Raw genomic sequence first — 18701 nt, forward strand, 5'->3', positions numbered from 1 at the left:
ACCGGTCTTGGCCAATTATTTTCTTATCATTGATGTTTCTATCTCTTTCTTCCTCTCCCTTCCTTTCTGAAATCAATAAATAAAAGAAATACACGAATCTAAGAAATTTGGGCAGTTGAAGAACTGAAAGACACTCCAAGTCAGATCCTAAAAAAGATCTATTGATAAAGTTGCCTCACTCCTGATTTAAATGTTACATCCTACTCTACCTCATAGAGCACTGAAACAGGACAGAAGGAATTAGTGTGTGCTTGTACAAAAATCCACCACGTCTAGTTTCCTGCCTTTTGCCCACTTCTGAGAACCAGGAATGGCAGCTTCTCCTTCTCTGATTACCTACTTCATCTTGCTCCCCACACCCAGGCATTTACCTGCTATCAATCTAGAGGCCACTATGAAGCACAGATGCAATCATGCCACCACTAGCATATGATGAGGCTTTTACTCTCCACCTTTCATCTCTTGTCCATTTATTAAGAATCAAAGAATTGCCATTACTTTGGGTAGATTGATAATCAAAGTGAGGGCACAGAGATTTGAACACATGCTTTAAAAAGTTTTGGGCTTTAAGCCCAAGTAACATTTCACAGGACAAAAACGACTCAGTTTTGTTGAACCCCATTGCAGTCTAGGATTTATACAGGAGAGATTATGCAGTGATATAGGTCTGCAATAAAGGAACTATTGGTATTAATTTAAGTGTCTTGAAAAGGTCTAGGCACAATCTAGAAACACTCTTGGATTGATTTACTCAAAGTTACACAATATCCTAGCGTGGAGGAGCAATTCTTAATGGTAAAGTAAATAACTAGGTTTGGCTAAGTCACATTGGCGTTAAGAGTCCAGAAGTGGCCCACACCAGTTTGGCTCAGTCGGCCTGCGGACTGAAGGGTCTCAGGTTCCATTCCTAGCCAAGGGCATGTACCTTGGTTGTGGGCACATCCCCGATAAGGAGTGTGCAGGAGGTAGCTGATTGGTGTTTCTCTCTCATCGATGTTTCTATTTCTCTCCCTTTCTCTCTGAAAAAAATCAGTAAAGTAAAAAAAAAAAAAAGAGTCCAGAAGTGGCCCTGGCCGAGTAGCTCAGCTAGTTAAAGTGTTGCCCGGATACACCCAAGTTGTGTATCAATCCCCGTCAGGGTGCATACGAGCAGCAACCAATGAATGCATAAATAAGTGGAATAACAAGTAGATTTCTCCCTCCCTTCCTCTTCCTCTTCCAAAAAAAAAAGTCCAGAGTGTGTTGATGGCCCTACTCCAATTCCCAGCTCAGATCACCTGAGAAAAGACAGTATTTACATCACAAAGCTGCCACCAACAGCTAAAACTAAAGCCATTGCTTAGTATGAATTCATTTAGATAAGCAAGAAGTCAATATCCAGGTTCTGAGTTAATCTCCAACTCAGGTGTTGATTAAATTATATGATTGTGGGGAGGGTTAAACAGAATGACTAACATTTGTATCTCCTAGCAAAGTTTAAAAATATCTCTTCTCAGAAAAGTGAAACTATATCTGACCATAAAGATCAAAGTGGTATGTATGGGCCAGTTCTCCCAGGTCAGAAGACTATTTTTGCCTTCTAAAGCCTACTTTCATAGCAACAATAAAATTGAGTACCAAGTAAGCTGCAGGGTAATCTGGAAAGCTCAGGCAAGTGCTAGCAATGCTGAGAGGCTTCTTGGTATCCTGGTCTTTCTGCTTAGAGATCAGGAATTTTTCAGTCCTGAGTAGTTAGGTTTTGCTACTTTTAAGGGTCAAAAGCCTTCTAATGGCTTTCTTTTTACACATTTCTGGGATCCTCAAGTCCATCTGCAATAGGAAAGTAAACAAAATAAAAATGATACTACAGGTATGTAGTTGTGTCTTCCCAAAAGCTTTCTGAGGGCCTTAAAGAGACCCTCAAAAATATTTTTAAAATATTTTTAAAAGGTAAATTCTAAAGCCTTTTTCAAATTCACTGCAGGGTTAGACCATCTGGTCTGGGTTAGCAGCTCTGCAACTAATTATGGTGCTCCCGATCCTGCCAAGCACTATCTAGAACTTGCTTCACGTCCCAAGAGGCTCCCTTACCCCGTTCCCTGGCAGGAGAAGCAACAGTCAAAATAAGACAAGTATCTCCCAAATAATCAGCTGCCATCAGGGCAAAACCCACAGGCTTCACCTCATGTGCCAACCTTGCAAGATAACACGTAGCAAGCTGAAACCACCCTAAGACTTCCCCTAACTTCAGATGAGGCGGCTTCAATCTGTCTGCAGAAGAGGAAGTATAAATTCTTTACAGGAGTCAAGGTCACTTGTGGGACTGTTCCTGCTTGGATTAGAGGGCTGGGACTCCCTCAGCACAGCTGCTTCTGTTTAAAGGGCCCATGTTACCCAGAGACAAAAGTACCAGCAATTTGAAATTGAAAGCACCATCACCTGCAACAATACTCATATCCAAAAAGCAACAAAAGTCAACTCTGGGAAGGGAGGGTATGTATGGGGGGTGGGGGTGGGGGAGCAATGGTAAGATATGTACACAGATAATAATTTAATTTTAAAAAATAAGGGGGAAAAAAGTCAAGTAAAGCCCCTCCCCCCCCAAATGAGAAGGATCTTTCCTAGATAGACTTAAGAGCAACAGCAAAAAAAACCCCTAGGTGATCAGATAGTAGGGTTGGTCATATGACCTTGGGAATACTATATCCTACCCAGTATTTTCACTTGACGGCCTGCTGTCCGGAGGAAAAGTCCTCCTGGCTCTGTCTCCAATCATAGGCCATAACCATGCCTGCGTTACAGGGGCGCACCCGGCCCAAGCCCTGCCACACACAGAGCATGGAAGCGTCTCAAGGACAAAGACGCCCGTTCCTCTAGCAGAAACTGGGCATGAACGGCTTCAGTCTTTGGGATGGAGAAATGGAAAGCAGGCAGTCAGGAACGGTCAGACCCTCCCATACAAAACAGAAGCCAGAATTAACGACCGCTTCAGCTCCGGCCCAGGCAGAGGGAGCAGCACATCTGCTCACCCGGCCACTCCTCTTACACACCCCCGCCCGCTCCCTCAAAAGACTCTTTCCCCAACTCAGGTGCAACACACCCAGGTTCCCTACAGGCGAGTCCTGCTTCCAGGACCTCGCACCACCCCCTCGCACCACCCCCTCCCACCATAAAAGGGCGGGTGGGCAGCACACGGTCCGGTCCGGCCTCTTCGAGCGCCCCAGCCCGCACGCCGCGGGCGAGCAGCACTCCCTTCTGCTTCGGGGGCCGGAAGGCCAGCCTCGCACATGGCTCCGGGAGCGCCCGGCGGGCCTGGCGGCCAGCCAGGGGCAGGGCCCCTTTAAGGCGCGCCGGGGTGCGTGTGGGGAGGGGAGGGAGACCCCGGGCCGGCGGGCCCGCAGTCTCCTCGGCCCCACCCTGCGCTCCCTCCTGGAGTTGCTCACCTTGGCTCCGAGGAGCCGGGCGGCCGCAGTGAGTAAAGCCATTGGCGGGAGAACGCCGGGATCTGACGGGGAGGCAGGGCGGGGAGCGAGCTGCGGCAGGAACGGGAGCCTCCGCCGCTGCACCAGACGCCGCGCCGACGGGTGAACAAGGTTGAAAGGAGGCGGCCGAGGGAAAGGGTAGACGAACCGGCGGCGGCGCCCAGCCCGGGGTCCTCGGCGAGGCCCCGCCTCCTGCCCGGAACCCGCGGCCACGGCTCCCAGGGACCGGGCGCGGGCGCGGCCATTGGCCGGGCGCGGAGGGGGGCGGGACCTGACTGGCTGACGGCGGCTGCGGCGGGGAGGATTGGGCCGCCCCGGTAGGCTAACGCAGGGTGGATCCGGGCGGGAGGGAGAGCAGCTTGTAGGTGGCTAAGAATGTGCCTGAGAACTCAGTTAACTTTCCTCTTGGGCTTTTTGCTTGCCCCTGACACATTTGGGGTTAGTTCTTGGGCGACTATGAGAGGAAAGGCCTCAAGGACATAGACCTTGGAAGGTCCTCAGAAGCCAGCCCCTTAATATATTAGCTCGGCAACTGACCAGTACCCACTCCTGCCTCCTTGGCATGCTTTCTAGGATGTCTTTGGTCAATGACTTAATGGCCATAGAGGTGACATAATGCCAGAATTAGCTTTCTAACAGAATCCCCCCCCCCCCCCGCCCCCATGAGTTGAAGGAAAGCAAAGGCAGGAGCCTGAATATCCAGTGCTCTTTGTGCTGTCAGTTCTATTTAGTGCCAGAAAATCCAAGTCTTACAAATGCTCCCTTAATATGGGAGCGTCCAACACAGGCCAGAGCCTCTGCTCCTCCAGTCACCTCACCCCCTGAGCCGGCTCCCTCTACTTCTAGCCATAAGATGCAGACAAAACCCTCATCCAAAATCAGGCTTTAGGAACCTTCCCTTTTTTTTTGTCATATCACTCCCATTGGGCCTCTGTACCCCGTCTCCTACTTGGCTGTCTTTTATCCACTTATCCTGTGCTCCCCAGAGACCATTAAGTGACACATGGCCCTAATGTGATCTCCCACACCACTCTTGACTAACTCCTCTGGGCAGACAAGACCTCAAGACCTTTCTACCTCCCAAAGCCCCACTGTCATTGACCCAAGGGCAGAGAGGGAAGTGACTCAAGGACCTGGGCATCTTATCTACAAACCTAAGCTCCAAAGTAAACAGTCCTCCTATCTCCCCACGTAGCACTAGCATGTTTCAGAGGTCTCAGTACCATCTAAGCCAGGTTTCAATAGACTTAGTTTACGAGTTTATAAAGAACCTAGTTTATAGCTTGGACTTGGGAAAAGAGACAGGAAACCATTCTTTTTTTTCTTACCAAGTTTCCTCATACCCAACTGCACACCTACCAACCAATGCTCCTCTGGACTGGGGACCATGTGTAGGTCTTAGGAAAGAACGTAATAAAGATGAGCCAAGCAGTGCCCCAGAGCAGCAGTAACCTCTGCTACCTGGCGGTGACTTCAAAGCTCCACTGATCAATATTTGATCCCAATTTAGCATCTCACAGAGGATTTCCTCTTAACCCTAGAATAGTCTGACCCTGTTTCTTCTCTCTGGTTAATTATCCACAGAGACTAGCCAGCAGACCAGAGGACTGAACTCCAGTGCCCCAAGAGACAGGAGGCATTTTCAGTGTGAGGCGATCAAAGGGATAGATACTGAGTGGCCATCAGGGTAACCTCTTCTGGCTCTCCAGTGACTGGAGGGAGGATGGGGAAAGCAATGATCTAAGCCCTTTGACACAGTGTCCTGGATTTTACCGTCATGAGGACTACATGGACTTGTGTTGAGGTTGTTTCGTCCTGATACTGCTATAAGGCCAAAGGGAAAGCCCAAGGAGCAAGTGAACTGAAAGGTATGTCACAGGAGCTGGCTTATCGTCTTCTTCTGAAAGTGGATAGGAAGGACCTGGGGAGGTGGGAAGAAAGTTAAGGGAGCCCTATCCAGGTAGATTAGTTGGTTAGAGTGTTGTCTCAATACAGCAAGGTTGAGGGTTCGATCCCCAGTCAAGGCATATATAAGAAGCAACCAATGAATGTATAAATAATTGAAACAACAAATAAATGTTTCTCTCAAAAAAAAAAAAAAAAAATCCGCCGAAACGGTTTGGCTCAGTGGTAGAGCGTCGGTCTGCGGACTGAAAGATCCCGGGTTCAATTCTGGTCAAGGACATGTACATTGGTTGTGGGCACATCCCCGGTGGGGGGTGTGCAAGAGGCAGCTGGTTGATGTTTCTCTCTCATCGACGTTTCTAGCTCTCTATCTCTCTCCCTTCCTCCCTGTAAAAAATCAAAAAAATACATTAAAAAAAATCCATCAATAGAAAAAACAAAAACAAGTAAAAAAGGAAGTTAAGGGAAAAGGATTGGTGAGTTCTAGGACCCAGATACTATAAGTGCCTGAGAACTGAAGTGGACAAGAGAGAAGGCTGAGCACTGAGGTCATCCTGACCTTGAGAGGACTTCTCTAAAATAGACAAAGGCTGTAGTGCCCTCTGGTGGCCAAGAATAAGTGGGAGAACACAGCCTAAACTTAAACTCTATTATACATCAGTAAAACAAACTCCTGTATTTAAGGGGTAATAACTAAAATTTATTGAATACTTACTATTTACAGATACATGTATTGTCTCAATTAATCCTTGCAACTCTAAGGGATGTAATTAATACTAATATCTCTACAAAGGAGGAAATGAACATTTAGATAAGTATGTTTTTCTATATTTAAAAATATTTTAAAAGGTGCCCGGACACAGTGGCTCAGTGGTTGAGCATCGACTTAGGAATCAGGAGGTCGTAGTTCAATTCCCAGTCAGGGCACATGCCTGGGTTGCAGGCTCAATCCCCAGTGGGGTTCATGCAAGAGTTATCAGATCAATGATTCTCTCTCATCATTGATGTTTCTACCTCTCCCTCTCCCTCTCTGAAATCAATAAATAAAAAAATATATATATATATATTTTAATATATTTTATTGATTTTTTACAGAGAGGAAGGGAGAGAGATAAAGAGCCGAGACATCGATGAGAGAGAAACATCAACCAGCCGCCTCCTGCACACCCCCCACCAGGGATGTGCCCGCAACCAACGTACATGTCCCTGACTGGAATCAAACCTGGGACCTTTCAGTCCGCAGACCGACGCTCTACCACTGAGCCAAACCGGCTTTGGCGAAATCAATAAAAATACATTTAAAAAATGAAAGGTAAGGAACTGTTGCCCTGGCCAGTGTGGCCCAGCAGGCGGAGCATGACCCCGTGCACCAAGAGATCACCAGTTTCGGGCTTGATTCCTGGTAGAGGTGACTGATTAATGTTTCTCTCTAAAGTAATAGTAATAATTAATAATAATAATAATAATAATAATAATACACTTAAAATAAGAACTATAGTCTTACTTATCTATAAAAACCTTTATATACCCATACTTGAAAATATGCTAAATGGTGATCTGCTCAGAAAACTTAAAGGTAGGGAGACAAACATTTAACATCTAAAATGACCAAGGGGGTAGAATGGGCTTCTTACACAGAATAATCAGTTTGGGAAAATGGCTGAGGAGTTTTTTCACTATAGATTATTATAATCAGAGGGCACACATTCAAACTTGGAGGTAGTTTTTAAATTAAAAAAAGTACAACTTTTCACAGCCACTGGGGACTATGCAAGTCATTACAGAGAGCGAGGTTTAACAGAAAGACCACTGGTCTAGGGATAAGATGATCACTAGGGTTGAAGTCTTGGTTCCCTTCTGACTAGCAAGCTCAACCTCATAGCTTCTTCATCTGTAAAATGGGTGCAGCATATTTTTTAAAAAAATATATATTTTATTGATTTTCCACAGAGAGGAAGGGAGAGAGATAGAGAGCCCAAAACGTCAATGAGAGAGAAACATTGACCAGCTGCCTCCTGCACACCCCCACCAGGGATGTGCCCGCAACCAATGTACATGCCCCTGACCGGAATCAAACCTGGGACCTTTCAGTCCGCAGACCGACGCTCTACCACTGAGCCAAACCGGCTTCGGCGGGTGCAGCATCTTTTAAGAAATGTATTTTTATTAACTTCAGAGAAGGGAGAGGGAGAGGGATAGAAACATCAATGAGAGAAAGTCATCGATTGGCTGCCTCCTGAACCTCCACCCCTCTACTCTCCCCCCCCCCCAGCCACAATTGGGGATTAAGCCTGAAAGCCAGGCATGTGCCCTGAATGGGAATCAAACCTGTGACCTCCTGGTTCATGGGTGGATGCTCAACCACTGAGTCATACCAGCCAGGCACATCTATTTCCTAAGAGTTATATTGTAACATTAAATCAGAATGTGTATGTCCTTGTTATGTGAGTATTCAACATATGCAGTAGGTCCACTTATATGTGGGTTTTTTCAGTTAAACATCCAGTCAGCCTTTTGTATCCCCAGGTTTCACATCCACAGATTCAACCAACAACAGATCTGCAGTTGGGACTTGTGGATGCAGAGGACCAAGTAAATATATGCATTGTTCTATGCCTTTTCATATAAGGGATTTGAGCATCTGCATATTTAAATATGTATATATTTTATTGATTTTTTACAGAGAGGAAGGGAGAGAGATAGAGACCTAGAAATGTCGATGAGAGAGAAACATCGACCAGCTGCCTCCTGCACACCTCCCACCGGGGATGTGCCTGCAACCAACGTATATGCCCCTGACCGGAATTGAACCTGGGACCCTTCAGTCCACAGATCCACGCTCTACCACTGAGCCAAACTGGTTTCGGCATATTTATATACCGTATTTTCCGGCGTATAAGACGACCCCCCAATTTTACAGTTACAACATAGGTTTAGGCCTATATTCGCTGTATAAGACTACCCCCCACTTCCGAGGCAACACCAGTTCTTTTTTTAATAGACCATCTCTCTGACTCTGGCCAACGTGAGCAGGCTTTTTACTAGAACACAGTGTAGCTTCGGGTACAGAACACTGTGTTCTAGTAAAAAGCCTGCTCACGTTGGCCAGAGTCAGAGAGATGGTCTATTATTAGGTCTAGTAATAATTAGTGTCGTTTTCTAATACTTTTTTTTAAAATCGAATTTATTTAAACAATACAACAAAATTTAATCAACAATATAGTTGCCGTTTTTTTCTACTACTTGTGCCCAATGCTCAGGAAGCATTTTAATCCCTCTGTTGTAAAATTCTTGTGATTTTGATGCCAAAAATTCGGTCAATGCATTTTTGAGGCATTCTTCATTATTAAATTTTTTTCCAAGAAGAAAGTTTTGCAAAGAACGAAACAAATGGTAATCGGAAGGGGCAATATCAGGAGAATATGCAGGTTGAGGGAGAACTTCCCATTCCAACTGGCGCAGTTTTTCAGCAGTGATTCTTGCAGTATGCAGTCGTGCGTTATCGTGGGGAAGAATTACGCCCTTCCGATTAATCAGCGCGGGTTCTTTTTCTCTTAAAGCTTGGGCTAACCTTTCCAATTGGGCACTATACACTGCACTTGTAATGGTTTGGTTAGATGGTAAAAGTTCATAATGAAGAATTCCTTTAAAATTCCACCAAACGCACAACATCACTTTTTTCGCATGCAAGTCAGGTTTTGGCGTGGGCTGCGGAGCCTCATTTTTGTCCAACCATTGAGGCCGCCTTTTCAAATTAACATACAGCACCCATTCTTCATCTCCGGTAACAATTTGCTCTAAAAATGGCAAACGGTTTTGATGAGAGAGGAGCGAACTGTAAATTGTGATTCTTTGATTACGGTTGTTGTTGTCGGTCAATTCATGAGGAACCCATTTTCCAAACTTTTGGACTTTGCCAAGTGCACGCAATTGATTGGAAATTGTTTTTTGTGAACAATTTAAAGTTGTCGCAAGCTCTTGTTGGGTAATTTGAGAATTTTGCACCAAAAGAGCTTGAAGAGCTTCTTGATCAAAATTGGACACACGACCTCGACCACTCTTGTCATCTAACGAAAAATTTCCCTCGCGAAATTTCTCAAACCAACGCTGGCATTTTCTGGTGCTAACTGCATCTTGACCAAGAGCACTACAGATGTTTTTTGCAGCCTCACTTGCTTTTCTTCCTAATTGGAACTCGTAAAGCATGCAGTGCCGAATATGCTCTTCATCCGCCATCTTCTTAGCCCTAGTTTTGCAACAAAAACCAAACACAAACTTTTTCAAGCAAAACTTGTTAATTGCACTTCACACGTCCTGTAGATACCATGTGTTTGAAGGTTATGTCAATACAAGTCAACGCCAAGCAAGATTTTAAACGAATGTTTAAAAACGACATTAATTATTACTAGACCCGATAAAAAAAGAACTGGTGTTGCCTCGGAAGTGGGGGGTAGTCTTATACAGCGAATATAGGCCTAAACCTATGTTTTAACTGTAAAATTGGGGGGTCGTCTTATACGCCGGAAAATACGGTGTGTGTGTGTGTGTATATATATATGTGTGTGTATATATATATATATATATATATATATATTGATTTCAGAGAGGAAGGGAAAGGGGTAGATAGAAACATAACATCAATATGAAAGAGAATCATTGATTGGCTGCCTCCTGCATGCCCCCCCAATGAAGATCAAGCCCGAAACCCGGGAATGTGCCCTTGACTGGAATCGAACCCGGGACCCTCAAGTCTGCAGGTTGATGCTCTATCCACTGAGCCAAACCAGTTAGGGCTCATCTGCATATTTTGGTATCAGTGGGAACCAGTCCCCCAGGGACACCAAGGGACAACTCTAGCTAAATTTCCAAAGTTGTTTGTGGATATTCAACTATGTAGAGATTGGTCCCCCTTACCCCCACATTATTTAAGGGTCAACTGTACCAGTTCCCTGCTATTCATCCCAGTTCTGTGTTTAAAGGAATCTTGTTTCTATTATTTCTTTTTATTTAAATTTTTAAAAATTGATTTTGAGAGAGAAACATCAATTGGTTGCCTCCCGTACGTGCCTAACCAGGGATAGAACACACAACCTAGGCATGTGCCCTGACTAGGAAATGACCCGAAACCTTTTGGTGCCTGGGACGATGCTTAACCCAACTACACCAACCAGGGCTTGTTCCTGTTTGAATGCTTTTTAACAGCACAAAAACCCTCTGAAACTTTTTTTTTAAATTTATTATCTGTGTATATATCTTACCATTGCCCCCCCATACATACCCTCCCTCTTTCTGTAACTTATTTTTATTTATTTTTTATTTTATTTTTTATAAAGGAAAACCCCATTTATTTAAAGATATTTCACATGTATGAGTACAGTTGAAACAGGAATTTTGGGGGGTGAAAAAGACAGGATTTTTAGGACACTTAAGAAATTAAGGGGACCATGGAGGAAGCCCGGGGCTGCAGAGCAGCAGAAGGTATATTTCCATAGAAAAGGGAAACTGGCCGAAACCGGTTTGGCTCAGTGGACAGAGCGTTGGCTTGGGGACTGAAGGGTCCCGGGTTCGATTCCGGTCAAGGGCATGTACCTCGGTTGTGGGCATATCCCCAATAGGGGGTGTGCAAGAGGCAGCTGATCGATGACTCTCTCTCATCGATGTTTCTAACTCTCTATCTCTCTTCCTTCCTCTCTGTACAAAAATCAATAAAATACATTTTTTTTAAAAATTTTAAAAAAAGAAAAGGGAAACTGGAAAGCTGCAACAGGTGCATTTCCATAGAATAAAGGAGCTGGGGACAGTAAAAGCACTATATTTACAAAATAAAGAGAATAAAGCCCTTCATCCAGAAGGAGAAGAAGATAGCCAAAAGGGAATTGGAAAACAATAAGGACAGAGGTTGGGGGGGATTTCACATGTCCCCTGTGAAGTTCGACCTTTGAGCCCATGAGTTTCTATGGTAACAAGGTTAAGGGAATAGTGACCAGTCAGAGGGGATATCAAAGCACCAGATCTCCAGCCTTTAGAAGCCACAGGGAAAAGGGACTCAGAGGGACCCTTTCACCATCCCTACATGGAGTGCATCCTGTGAGACTCTTTCCCTCTCCCCATATGGGAGTCTGTACTTGTTCTTCAATAAATTTCCACCTTTTGTTACGCCCAGACTTCGTGATCCCCAAGGACCACCAGGGAGCCAAGTCCAATGCAATAAACAAAAGAGCCTTTTCCATGCTAGCATGGGCTCTGTCCCACTCATGCTGACAGCATGGCGGAAGAGAGCGAATTTCGCCCAGTCCAGGGGTTTTACTCTGGTCGGTGGTGATGTCACTGCCTCGGCTAACCGTGATTGGTTGGGTGAGGGCTAGGGTTCAGTTACAGAATGGAGGATAACTCCGCCCTGCCCCACAGTGGAGTCAGGAGCCCATCCTCGCCCCGCCCTGCCCTCTCATTCCCCCCTTGTCTAATGTGCCTGAGTCAAATCATTGACTCAGCCTACTTCCTTTCAGCATAAACAACAAATACAGTTACCAAGACCCTTAGTACCACAGTTCCCATCAGTATTGTCCTTATTGAAGCCCAGTTCCCCTCCTGCAGGCATCAGTTCTCTTCCTGGCCTGTAGTTGCCAGGATCCAGGCCATGCAGGAGCTGGGAGTCATGTAGTCAGGTCTGGGTGCCATCTACTTCAACAGCAGTGGGCGTGCTCAGGATAACAGTGCAGAGTCCCTTTGAGTCCTTGGGCAGCGAATTTCTTTACCCACATTGAGTTCCTGGGCTACAGGGTCTGCGGTGGGCACTGGCAGTGCATCTGGAACAAACAAAATGCAGAGCCTCGTCCTGGGAGAGGCTACCATCCCTCTCCCCATATGAGGGTCCCTCTAGGGCCCTCCCGGGAGGTCAGAACGTCTTCTGAAACCTCCTGCCCATGGCCTTCATGGTGCGTCCACCAGGTGTATTCGGGCACCAATTCCATGAGGGGTTTTACGTCCCTTCAGAGTGCGCACACAAGGACACAGACACACACACACCTACTGCGGCCAGTCAGGCTCTCCGGATCGGGCTCCCTCATGGTCCTGGCTGGGGATCCCGGACGAATTCCCCCATATGTTACGCCCAGACTTCGTGATCCCCAAGGACCACCAGGGAGCCGAGTCTGATGCAATAAACAAAAGAGCCTTTTCCATGCTAGCATGGGCTCTGTCCCACTCATGCTGGCAGCATGGCGGAAGAGCTGAAACTTATTTTTAAAAGACTGGTTTTTCACATAGTAAATTTTCTTAGTCACGTACAGATATCATTTAACACTGGCTTTGAGAATGTTTGAATTTTATCATTTTCTGATAAATTCATTAGAAGGCATCTAAAGCTTCAAGTGTAACCAGATATGCAAGGTTGAGTATAAGCTCTATCAAATACTTACAGTGAGCCTCCAGAAGGATTTATTAAATTAACGGGTTCCTGTGGTAATTTATGGTATGAATTAAGAGATGTACAAAGTATATCCTCCTGACTTCCGAAGATCAAGCCAAAGACGATCATATCCACTCTTCCCTTTGTTGGACACATCTCGATGTACCAAAGGCAAAGACCTGGTCCGGGAGAGTTCTTAACAGCTGTACCCTGACAAACTAGCAAGGTGCATCTCCATGTAATTTTTTTAAAAAATATATTTTATTGATTTTCCACAGAGAGGAAGGGAGAGGGATGGAGAGCCATAAACGTCAATGAGAGAGAATCATCGACCAGCTGCCTCCTGCACACCTCCTGTGGGATATGCCCGTAACCAACGTACATGCCCTTGACCAGAATTGAACCTCTATCCAGTGAGCCAAACTGGTTTTGGCATCTCAAGTAATTTGTTACTGATTAACATTAAATTTGTTTATTAAAACTTGTGGATAATTATTTTTTAAATTAAAAGTTTCAGGTTCCCTATTTGACTACTCATATTTTTTTTTAAATAAGTCTTATTTTTTTAAAATATATTTTATTGATTTTTCACAGAGAGGAAGGGAGAGATATAGAAACGTCGATGAGAGAGAAACATCGACCAGCTGCCTCTTGCACACCCCCTACTGGGGATGTGCCTGCAACTCAGGTACATGCCCTTGACTGAAACTGAACTTGGGATCTTTCAGTCCGCAGACCGACGCTCTACCACTGAGCCAAACCGGTTTCAGCTGACTACTCATAATAATGGACAGAACCCTGGGCACACTCACAGGGTTATGAAGCATGTGAACATTATTCATGTGCATCACAGAAGACAAAGGGTTAGAAAGCTGCTCTGGGAAACTGATTTGATTGGATATAGCATTTTTTATCAATGATGAGAGAAGAAGAAATTAATACCAGATTTTGAGTTCAGTTGTAAACTAATTTCAGGGTACTAGCTCTAAACTACATCCTGTGTTAGATTTCATAGGGATCACGGTATAAGAAAGCTTTGTCAAATACATTCATTCTGTGTGCAAGGTAATAAGAGGGAAAAAGACTTAAAATAGACGCTAGTTCACAGCTATATCAGGTCACATTAACTTTTGGAAACAGCGTATACTAGATCCATTTTGTCACTCAATGCATAACTTCAGAACCTGTGGCTTCTCTGGGTCTTATTTTCTTCATATGTAAAATGGGTAGAGGTGGACTACATGACCTTCAAAGTCCCTTTAGATTCTCAAACGCTTAATTTAAGAAGTCTTTGAAATATTTATTCAGGTTCTCTCTCTGAGGCGTTCCTGAGACAGAAATGTTCCATTTCAAACCTAAGACAGCCTCATCTCAGAATCAGGTATTTAAAAAGCTCCTCAAAGAAGGTGTCCTTTGTTTTCACCATATGCCCCAGTACAAAATCTCTATATACAGAAAGTGAGGACGGACGTATAGGCTAGACTGACAATAGCTAACGATGAAGATGAAAAGGACATACTTTAGTGTTGCTGTTGGCACCAAATCTAAAAACATAGGCCATCAAATAAGGCCTTTCACTAAATACCATTCCTTACCTAATTTCTCCGTATCTGAAAAAGCCCTCACTTCTCAACTGAGTTGATCACATCCATTTCCCCTTCCTGAATGCTCTTGTTGAGCCCTCCGTCTGAAAGGGCAGGGAGGAAACAATGATGCATGTCCATTATTTCCGTGGAGACCAAGCTGTTTCACTTCATGTTTCATCAGTATGAGCACAGGTAATTTCTAGAATCCTATACTCCACACACTTACTATGTTCTTCTGCTTATTCACAGTGTTCTCTTTTCTCCACAATTAAGCTTGAAACACGTTTGAGTAGGCGCGGAGTAAATGTGTATCTAGTCTGTGAGTGCAGCAGGGATCTCAGATGGCGAAAGAATGAGAGCTTCAGGCTCCGCCCACCTTCATGCAACACCATTCCCAAAGCTCTTCCTACCCTTCGCTTTTATTTCCTGTCTGGAACACCCTATCTTCAAACCTAATTCTAAGGACCAATTCTGGACATGAAAAGACAACACAGTTCATCCTTTTAGTTTCATATTTTTTCAGTTCATTTCAGTATAAACATAATATAAACAGCATTGCCACCTTTTCCCCTCCTGGGGGTGATCCATCAAGCTTGTCCGTCAGGGCCGCTCCAGTGGTTCACAGCTCATCATGCGGTACACGCAGGGCATGGTCACATAGATCTGCAAGCAGCACATAACAGTTGGAAAGAAAATGTCACCCTTACAGTGATATATTCCACTATTAAGAAAATACCCCCAGGCCAGGCCCGGAGCAGCAGCTGCCAGGCTGGGAGCGGCCAGGCCCGGAGCAGCCGGGCCCAGAGCAGCCGGGTCTGGTGCGGCCAGGCCCGGAGCAGCGGCTGCCAGGCCCGGAGCGACCGGGCCCGGAGCAGCCGGGCCCAGAGCAGCCGGGTCGGGTGCTACCAGGCCCGGAGCAGCAGCAGCCAAGTCCAGAGCAACTAGGTCAGGAGCGGCGATGACCAGACCCGGAGCAGCTGGTTGTGGAGCGAACCAGAGCAGCAGAGGCCAGGCCCGGAGCAGCCAGGCCCGGAACAGCTCACTCCTCACCTGCCCCTGCCCCACGGCTGCCTCTCAGACATGGCTGGAAACTTTTGTGGGAACTTGAGGGTCTGCTGAGTCAAGTGATGAAGGCTTAGATCTGGATGTGTTGAGTTAGTATAGGGCTGGGGTGTTGATCTGTGAGTGCCTTGGGTGGGGCCTGGATGAGGCTGGTTGACCTATTTGGAAATGTCTTTTGTGTGAAATGTATCATTGGGCATGTGGTGGTATTATTGATATGAGAAAATGCTAAGTAACTGATTTACTATCTGAAAAGGGATTTACTATCGGGGAAAGGGAGGGAAGAAGAGACTGAACATAAACTGCACCTATGAATGAGGACAATGGGGGATGGGGAGGGGGCGGAGGGTGGAGGGGGGAAGAAATGAGGAACCTTTGTAACAATATGAACAATAAAGATTGATTTAAAAAAAAAATACCCCCAAATCAAACTGATACACACACCAACCACCATTTTTCAGAGCTTATGTTTTTTTTTTTTTGTTTGCTTGTTTTAATCCTCATCTGAGGACATGCTTAAGAGAGAGGAAGGGAGGGAGGGGGGGGGGGGGGCCTTGATCAGATGTGCCCCAATCAGGAATTGAACCGGTAACCTTGGATGCTCAACCAACTGAGCAACTCTGGCAGGGCCAGAGCATATGCTTTTAAATGACAAAACATTCCTATTATCCCCTGACTTGTACCTCATAAGGGAGCCACAAATTCTGAAAGCTGACAGGAAGAGAATGAATAGGAACAACCCAAGTCCCTAAGCCATGGGTAATGTACGCCAACTCTTGAGAGCTAGTATCAGGGGTAGGGTGACCGCTAGGGAATGTGCCCGATTCCACAGCTGTGAGGACAAAAGGTAAAGTGGGAGCAGCTTACCTGTTCGCTTACTACAAAGTTTGTCTTTAATATTGTCAGCCTCTCGCGAAAAGAATTCAATGAGTTCATCCTCATATTCCTCCACAATGGTCTCACACTGCAAGAGGAGAGAGGAGAACCAGGATATTAATCCTGTTTTCCACTCAGGCTCTCCAATAGCTCCCCTCATTTCTAAGAACCAGCTACCCACGCCCATAGCTCACCGCAAACTTGAGTGTGCCTCGGATGTCCGAATCAATTCGGATGCCCTCTAGATTCACACCATTGGGTTCTCCGTTCCGGTTCACTACACGTATGTAAATGTTTCGGTGGGTGTCAGGGTCAATCTGTTCCCCATACTCCTTCATCCGGTCACATACTTCCTCCAGCAGCTCCGTGAGGTGGGCCTCTGAGCGAGCATAGGGCACCTAGAAATGTCCTCAGCCTTGGGTCACTGTCTTCTACCTCCGTGCATTAGTAATTTACATCATCCTTTTCCTTCCAAATCTAGCTCAGCCAACCTAGTGTAAAAAGCCTGCCTTCTATAAAAACAGTATGGGTTTATTTTTGTATTCCTAAGTGTTTTCAAATACTGTATGTAGTCTTATTTTACCCCATATACAAGCCCAAGATATAAAATTAGTGCCATTAGGTCCAAATTATATAAAGATACCTCTTTGATATTAACCCTGCCTGGTCAACTATGTGTTCTTTTCTTTTGAATTCCTTTAATTTTTATGGATGTAAGATAATGATTTTTTTTTGTATGAAAATGAGACTAAAACCTGCCCTCAGTAGGAGAACATTAGAAAGGTAGCATAGGTTTTGAGAATAACTATTAAATCATTTCACAAGCATTACATTTACATTTCCTTATTGTTCATTAGGTACAATTTTATTATATGTGCTATGTTTTCATCTAAAATAAATTTCTTAAATATAAGAATGAGAACGTCTATTTCTTTTTTGAGTGAATGTGTGCATACCATATTGCCACCGTGAAAACATGAGTCGCATGGATTAAGCATGCGGAGAGAGGGCTGATCAGGGTTCTGGTCTGCTAACAGCTTCTTCAGCAGAAGCAAAGTGGCAAGGCTTGGAACCAGGAAGCAAGTGCACAGGGAATATCTCCAACCTCTTCCAAATGAGACGGCCTATCTTTTAGATACCTCTCTGGGTCAATGTTTTCTTCATTTCTATTAAACCAAGCTCCTTAATTAGTTGAGTCCTCATTCAACGTCAGCGTGAGCTACTTTATTTGAGCTAACAGTAACAGTTACCTCCACCACCGACTGGCTGCCATCGGGGTTGATTCGGAAAGAGCCCATCTGAATGGTCTTCTTGGGATCCACCTGGGCAATTTCCCACTCTAGTTCGTCCACCAGGGCCCTGCAAGCTGGCGCGGCGGGAGGGGAAGTGGAGGGAGGGGAAAAGAATCAACCTAGGGATTTCCATTCATTCTGGTCCAGGCTTCGGGTCTCACGTCTTCCCGACGCTCTGCACTCCCCACCCTCCTCCTGCGGCTCCTCTTTGTGTCTTTACCTCCACAGTGCAGGTCCTGGGCCGTCCGAGCCCAGGCAGCGCCCAGCAGGGCCCCCAGAAGCAGGGCCAGCCGTCCCCAGCCTCTCATCTTGAACGCAGTGGGGCCGCTTCACCTGGGTTTGGGTGGAACACCGCGTAAACGCGCGGAGCCGGCTCCGTCCCCCTCCCGCCCCTCTTCCCACGGCCTCCACAGGCCTCCGTGCGGGGCTCTCCTTTCCAGGAAATGGCGGGACACACGGGGGCTCCTCGGGGCCGGCGCCGGAGGCCGCGGGCTGCCTCGAGCAGTGGGTCTGGGCTCAGCCGCGGGCACCGTGCGGACCGGAGGCCGGGTCCGCCTCGGCGTCCTGTGCGGGGCTCACCGGCTGAGGCCGAAGGCTGGGGACTGAGCGGGGGCCGGAGAGCGCGGCCGCCGGCGGAGCAGCTGCGGGAGCGGGAGGCGGCGGGGCGGCCGGCGGCTCACACTGCGGCTCTGTACCCGCCTCCCGCCTATCAGCTGCCTCCTCCGCGGGCCGGCCCTCCGGAGGCCCCGCCATGGCCTCCGCGCCGCCCATCCCGGCCCCCGCGCCACGCACCCACCCCACCTCTGCTCCCGGGGCCGCCGTGCGCGGCCGGACGCCGGGCGGTGTCTCACGCTGGGTCCGGGCTGCAGCGCCGGCTGCGGGAGCGGGGTGTCCGGGCTCCCCGGAGGCTGCGGCGCTTTCGGACGCGGGTGCCCGGCGGCCGCCTGAGCAGCTCCCCGCACCTCAGTGGGGACCTGAGCGGGGCTCCGATCCACTGCGGGGCCGGCCACGCCAGCGCCGGACCCCGGGCCCGCTCTCTAATCTCGCGCGAACAGGCAGGTTAGGAACGACTCCCAGCAGCAAGGACCGGGGGACCGCAGGACCCGGACCT

At 46.8% G+C, this 18701-nt stretch overlaps 2 protein-coding genes across 2 annotated transcripts in view; both read right to left on the reverse strand.

Moving 5' to 3' along the window:
• Nucleotides 1-3625, reverse strand: part of CS (citrate synthase) — a 36283-nt gene extending 32658 nt beyond the window's left edge. The window contains exon 1 of the mRNA XM_036455342.2: nucleotides 3423-3625. Within this exon, the coding sequence (XP_036311235.1) occupies nucleotides 3423-3464 (42 nt within the window). The 5' untranslated portion in view covers nucleotides 3465-3625. The remainder of the gene's footprint in view (nucleotides 1-3422) is intronic.
• Nucleotides 3626-14501: 10876 nt separating this feature from the next.
• Nucleotides 14502-18679, reverse strand: CNPY2 (canopy FGF signaling regulator 2). The gene is made up of 6 exons (XM_036455346.2): nucleotides 18392-18679; nucleotides 17811-17923; nucleotides 17549-17664; nucleotides 16493-16696; nucleotides 16290-16386; nucleotides 14502-15023 (listed from the first exon to the last, which is right to left on the reverse strand). Exons 2-6 carry the CDS (start codon nucleotides 17896-17898, stop codon nucleotides 14980-14982), a joined length of 549 nt encoding a protein of 182 aa, XP_036311239.1. The 5' UTR covers nucleotides 17899-17923; nucleotides 18392-18679; the 3' UTR covers nucleotides 14502-14979.
• Between the last annotated feature and the right edge of the window lie 22 nt (nucleotides 18680-18701).

Source organism: Pipistrellus kuhlii, unplaced genomic scaffold (assembly GCF_014108245.1).
Source record: "Pipistrellus kuhlii isolate mPipKuh1 unplaced genomic scaffold, mPipKuh1.p scaffold_m20_p_3, whole genome shotgun sequence".
Lineage (NCBI taxonomy): Eukaryota > Metazoa > Chordata > Mammalia > Chiroptera > Vespertilionidae > Pipistrellus > Pipistrellus kuhlii.

What these genes read in the sequence shown, in the direction of transcription:
- CNPY2 (XM_036455346.2), bottom strand. Translation starts at nt 17,898, where the DNA reads ATGAGAGGCTGGGGACGGCTGGCCCTGCTTCTGGGGGCCCTGCTGGGC. An exon ending in CCAGGACCTGCACTGTGGAG is followed by an intron (nt 17,665 to 17,810) that starts GTAAAGACACAA and finishes CCGCCGCGCCAG; the next exon opens with CTTGCAGGGCCCTGGTGGAC. An exon ending in GCAGCCAGTCGGTGGTGGAG is followed by an intron (nt 16,697 to 17,548) that starts GTAACTGTTACT and finishes GGACATTTCTAG; the next exon opens with GTGCCCTATGCTCGCTCAGA.